At 59.8% G+C, this 5,723-nt stretch overlaps 1 protein-coding gene across 1 annotated transcript in view; it reads left to right on the top strand.

Annotated features, from left to right (window-relative positions):
- AP3S2 (adaptor-related protein complex 3, sigma 2 subunit) overlaps window positions 1-4,986 on the top strand; it is a 9,606-nt gene extending 4,620 nt beyond the window's left edge. Inside the window, exons 2-6 of the mRNA XM_010002831.1 lie at window positions 56-141; window positions 240-351; window positions 1,196-1,267; window positions 4,279-4,386; window positions 4,827-4,986. Coding sequence (XP_010001133.1) covers window positions 56-141; window positions 240-351; window positions 1,196-1,267; window positions 4,279-4,386; window positions 4,827-4,955 — 507 coding nt within the window. The 3' untranslated portion in view covers window positions 4,956-4,986. The remainder of the gene's footprint in view (window positions 1-55; window positions 142-239; window positions 352-1,195; window positions 1,268-4,278; window positions 4,387-4,826) is intronic.
- The last annotated feature ends 737 nt before the right edge of the window (window positions 4,987-5,723 follow it).

The raw sequence follows: 5,723 nt of genomic DNA on the forward strand, positions 1-5,723 counted from the left end.
AGGGGACGAGGGTCCCCCCACCCACGGTGGCCGCCTGGGCTGGGTGCAGGCAGAGGAGCTCCAGCAGCAGATCATCCGCGAGACTTTCCACCTGGTGCTCAAGCGGGATGACCACATCTGCAACTTCCTGGAGTGCGGCAGGTACCCCCTGCCCCCCGGCGAGGGGGCATCACCCCCTGGCCTGGGCTGTGCCTCTGTGCCCCCCCCCAGACCCGTCACCTCCCCCCGTGTCCCCGCAGCCTCTTCGGTGGCTCTGACTACAAGCTGATCTATCGCCACTACGCCACGCTGTACTTTGTCTTCTGCGTGGACTCCTCGGAGAGCGAGCTGGGCATCCTGGACCTCATCCAGGTGGGTCCTTCTGTCCCCCTGCGGGGGCTGCCACCGGGTACCTGCCTCCAGGTGTGGCACCCCAGTCCCCCACAGCTCCCGAGTGCACTCGGTGTCTCTGGCAGCTCCTGGAAGTGGCTGAGAAGCTGCTCAGGGCTGCAGTGGGGAGAGGGAGCTGAAGCCCAGCTGCTCTGCGGGGGAGCAGCAGGGGAAGTCAATCCCAGTTCATTCCTGTAAAAAATACAATCATTACATTGTTTTAGTTGGAAAAGACCTTGAGGATCATCAAGTCCAAGTGTTACCCCAGCCCTGCCAAGGCCACCACTGACCCACATCCCTCAGCACCACATCTACAGGGCTTGGAAACCCCTCCAGGGATGGGGACTCCACCCCTGCCCTGGGCAGCCTGGGCCAGGGCCTGACAGCCCCTTGGGGAAGAAATTGTTTGTAATACCCCATCTAAACCTCCCCTGGGCAACTTCAGGCTGTTTCCTTTTGTCCGAATCTTTGTTTCTTGAGAGCAGAGACCGACCCCCCTGGCTCCAACCTCCTCTCAGACAGTTGCAGAGCCAGCAGGTCTCCCCTCAGCCTCTTTTTCTCAGCCTCAACGTCCCCAGCTCCCTCAGCTGCTCTTGCCACACTTGTGCTCCAGCCCCTTCCCCAGCTCCTGTGTGGATCCTGGCTGGCTGCTGGGCTGGTTGTGCCCGTGCTGGTCTGGGGACAGGCACTTCCCTCCCACTGAAGAGAGGGTTTTGTCCCTGCTCAGGGTGACACCCTGGGGTGTGACAGGTTTCTGGTGGGAGCTGCATGCAGGAAGCATCTTGCAGTGGCCTCATGTCCTGACCTTCCCTTCCTGCCACCTCAGGTGTTTGTGGAGACGCTGGACAAGTGCTTCGAGAATGTGTGTGAGCTGGACCTCATCTTCCACATGGACAAGGTGGGTTGTGGGCTCTGTGGGTTCCTCCGGGCCCGTGCCACCATTCCCTGTGGAACCCAGCTCTCCCAGAGCCTGTGCTCCAGCAGGCAGGAGCTCTGGAGCCTTTCGGGAGCAGCTGTTGGTGCATCCAAAGTCACTTTTTTGGGGAGAGATGGAAATCCTGGGTAGGAAGTTGTCAGTGTGGGATCTCTGTAAGCTGCTGATACTGTGTCCTCCAAGAGATCTGAGTGGCTGGGCCCAGTCCCGAGTCCTCCATGGGTGAGCTGGCTGCTGGTGCTTGCTCCCTTTCCAGCTGCCCTGGGGGCTGGGCTGGTGATGGCCACTCGTGCTGGGTCACTGTGGTCAAGTGACAAGGATCCACGCTGAGGCTTCACTCTTGGTGTTCTGCAGGGGCTGGCAATGGAGCTGGGAGGCTGCAGTGATGGAGCTGGGAAGCTCTGGTGTCCTGCAGGGGTGTTTCACCTCTTCCTGCCTGGGGCCTGCTACCATTTTACTAGATCTGCAGAGGGGAAAAAAAAAAAAAAAAGAAGAAAGGAACAATGGGAGTGTTTGGAATACAAAATGTTTTGTAAACTTGTGTTTGAGCCTCAGCCTTCAATGCTTCCTCTTCAGCTGGAGAGGGGTTTTGGGCGGAAAGCATCTGCTTTGATGTCCCTGAGATGGGGCTGGAGATAGCCAGGACTGCGCTGAGGGAGAGGAGAGGCTTGGCTGCCTTGTGCTGTTGTTGATAAGGGTTTTCTTGCTTTGTTGAAGACAAAACTTGCCAACAAAAAAGAAGAGTGGAAAAAAAAAAAGCCCATCAGGCTGTAAAATGTTCCCTTTCTGTGGGCGATTCCAGCGGGACAGAGTTAGCAAACCTTCCCTGGAGGCGATCCGGTCCGAGGAATGCTGCTGGTGGAGCAGGACCCTGATTTCACAACTTGTCCAGCTGTAACCTTCCAGCAGGGCCATAACCTTCCAGCACCTCCCAGGGCTGATGATCTCCTCCTTATCGCAGCCAGCAGAAGGAAGTGCCAGGGACAGAGCCATGCACGTGGGAGGAGCAGGGGCTGTGCCAGCCCCGGGTCACCACTGGACACATCTGGGGGATGGTGCCCTCTTGGTTACTCGTTTTGTGGCAGGACTGGGAGCCAGCAGCTTTACCCTCAGCTCACAGGCAGAGGAGAGCACCCTGCTCTGGGCTCTGTGGCCAAGCAATGGGGGCTGGAGGCTCTGATGGGGGCTCTGCTGCCCCCCAGGCTTGCTCGCTTTCCATTCCAGCCCTGCTCCAGTCATTGCTCTTCTTATCTCTCTTGTTTTTTGCATGTTTTTCTTCCTGGAATGTGTTGTTCTTGAGCTCCTGCACTGTCCAGAGCCTGGCTGCAGGTGGGTGGCCTCTGGGGGCTCTTTGAGGGGCCCCAACTCTTGCCCCTTAGATGACCGGGCTGGAATTTCTACACTGTGATGCTGCAGGGCCTGGTGGCAGAGGCACCAAAGCCCTTGGGAGGTCCCAGCTGGAATGGGAGAAAGGAGGCTGGCATTGACAGGAATGTGCTGATTTTCCCAGTAGAGCTTTTGGCTGTGAATGTCCCCAGCCCTGTGGGTTCCAGCTGAGATTTTGGGTCCTGGAGTGTTCTGTTATTGCCTTAAGACATCCCTTAGGCAGAGCAGGGCCTGTGGAATGAGCTGCTGTGGGATTTGGGTCCCTGCCCAGGCAGCAGGATGGGGCTGGCAGGACCTCTGCAGTTCTTGGGCACTGGTGACACTGCTGCTCTTGGGCTGTCAGCCTTGGAAGCAGCATCCTGAGAGCTGCAGGGATCCCTTTGGCAAGGCAGGGAGGAGCCCCAGGGCCGTGGCGAGGCTTGGGAGAGGCTCTTGGCCAGCCCCTGCTTGTGCTTCGTACCTTGGAGTTTCACTGAGCAGCTGCAGGGTCCCGGCGAGGACACAGGTCGTCCAGGAAGTGCTGTGCTTTGCTTTGGAAAACAATGCTGGCCTGGGATTTCTGCCCTGTTGGTTTCAGGCCAATTTGGGCCAAAGCCAGATCTTGAAGGAACAACATTTCCTGCAGCTCAGATGCTCTCCTGTTGCAAGGAGCTGCCAGCACTAGCTGGGGTGGTGTTTGCTGGGGCTGAGATGGCGGTTTCAGGGCAGTCGGTGTCCTGGGAAGTGGCTGCACCATGTGGGATGCTGCTGCAGCACACGGTGCTGCTGCCATGGGGCAGGGCTCTGGGGAGCCCCTTGGCACAGGACTGGGTCCCCCTTCCAGCAGGTTCTCTCACTGGCTCTGTTTTCCCCATATTGCCCTGGCAGGACTTGCCACCACGTGTTCACAAGCACAGCCTGTCCCTGTGAAGCCATAAAACGATGCAATAACTTAACCATCCTCCAGGAACTTGTTTCAGGGAAGTAACCAGAGACCCATAAATCCATTATCTGTGCTGGGAGCAGCTGACAGTGCAGGGGACACCGGGCTCCACGGGGTGGTGGGGCCTGAGCTGTGTTGTTTCTCACTGCTCCAGAGCTCCTGGCTTCATCCCTGGGCCCGCACAGACTCTGGGGAGGGGGCAGGATCTCCCAGCAGCTGCCTGTGCATTTTTGTGTGTCTCATCTTTCCTAAGAGAAAGCAAAGGAGTTGGGCTCTGGCCTGGCTTTCTTGATGGAATAAAGTGGACCAGGGAAGCAGTGGCTGGGGGGCCCTGGGAAGGGATCAGACCTCAATGGAAGTGTTGGGGATGGCACGGCTGGGTCAGACCTGGCCTCCTTGTCCTGTGCCCAGTGGTCTGGTGGGTGACATTTGCTCCCACCCTGGTGGTCCTGTCCTCTAGAGCAGAGGCACAAGCAGTAAATGGGGCTGCCAGATCCCAGGGCTGAGGACCTGGGCAGAGAGGCTGAGAGGACTGAGTGGGATTTGTGTCCCTCAGCCCCCAGTGTGCTTCCACAGCATCCCACAGGCGCAGTAGTTGGGCAGCAGGTGGGGCTGGGCTCGCAGCCTCCCTTCCCTCCCTTCCCTTCTTCCCTTCCTCCCTTTGCAGGTTCACCACATCTTGCAGGAGGTGGTGATAGGTGGCATGGTGCTGGAGACCAACATGAATGAGATTGTGGCGCAGGTGGAGGCCCAGAGCAAGCTGGAGAAGGCAGAGGTGAGCGGCGAGGCTGCGGCGGGGGCAGCTGGGGGGCTGGCCCTGGCGTATCCCCAGTATCCCCAGTCTCTGCCTGACCAAATCCTCAGGAGGAGGACTGGGGGCTGTGCTCCGTGCTGTTCAGGAGTGGCGATGGAAAGGGCAGCTCCCAGCAAGGCTGCCAGCTCGGGGCAGTGGAAGTTTATTGCCTCCAGCTGCAGGGAAGCCCAGTGCTGCCCCAGCCACTCCCAGTCCCGGGCTGTTGGTGGGAGCAGGATGGGATGGGGGGGTGGGGACTGCTCCCTGTGCCCAGCCCAGTCTGGGGGTGACACAGCCAGGTGCTGGGGCTGGGGGGAGGCAGAGCAGCTCAGCTCAGGGGTGCTCCAGTGGCAACGCATGGGGCTGAGCCCCCCAGAGCCCCTGGCAGGGAGTCTGGGGGTCACGGGTCCCTCCGCCAGCAGGGAGGCCTCTCTGCTGCTCCCTCCCGCGCTGTGTCAGCTGTGAAGAACATCAACCTGCCAGAGATCCCTCGCAACATCAACATTGGAGACATCAACATCAAAGTGCCCAACCTGTCACAGTTCATGTGAGCCTGGGGGGAGGCTGGGGAGCGGAGCTGGGTGGTGGGGTGGCTGCCTGTCCATCTCTCACCTTAGACCTGGGCTCTGCTCGCGGGTCTCCCAGCACCAAGGATGGCCCCTTCTCCTCCCTCCCCACGGATGCGCAGCTGCAGGGGGGAGAGCTGGGGCTGACCTCTCCCAGCACTTCTTGGGATTCCTGGTTGTAAAAACACACCTGGATCTGATGGTTCCTGGAGGTTGCTGTCCCCTCCATCCTTCCCAGGCTGGGCTGTCTCCTGCCCTGTGTCCCCAGGCCTGTCCTGGTCCTGCACTGGGTCAGTACCAGTGGGCTCGGGGCTGCTCGTGGGAGCTGCTGCCAGCTCTGGGGCCACTGGTGGCACAGATGGACCTGGGGGACACCGATGATGAGAGGGCCAGGAGCTGCCTCTCCCATCTGGACAAGTCTGTGCTGAGAGCTGCGGGGACAAGAGCTGCCACCTCCCAGGGTCAGAGCCTTTTGGAGCGTGTCCCCGTGTCCTGGAGCGTGTCCCCGTTTCCTGGAACGTGTCCCCGTTTCCTGGAGTGTGTCCCTGTGCCCTGGAGCATGTGCCTGTGTATCTCCTAATAAACCACCCTGTGTATGTGTCAGCTGTGGGTGCTGCCAGCCCAACCCCAGGGAGGGCACCATGAGGGGGCTTGGGAGGAGGGGGTTTGGGGGACTTTTGGCTGGTGCCTCCCTGTTTGGGGGTGGGAATGAGGCCCTGGACCCTGGGGGTGGCTGGAGCTGGGGGAGGGGCC

The sequence above is a fragment of the Chaetura pelagica genome, unplaced genomic scaffold (assembly GCF_000747805.2).
Source record: "Chaetura pelagica isolate M959 unplaced genomic scaffold, ChaPel_1.0 scaffold658, whole genome shotgun sequence".
NCBI lineage: Eukaryota > Metazoa > Chordata > Aves > Apodiformes > Apodidae > Chaetura > Chaetura pelagica.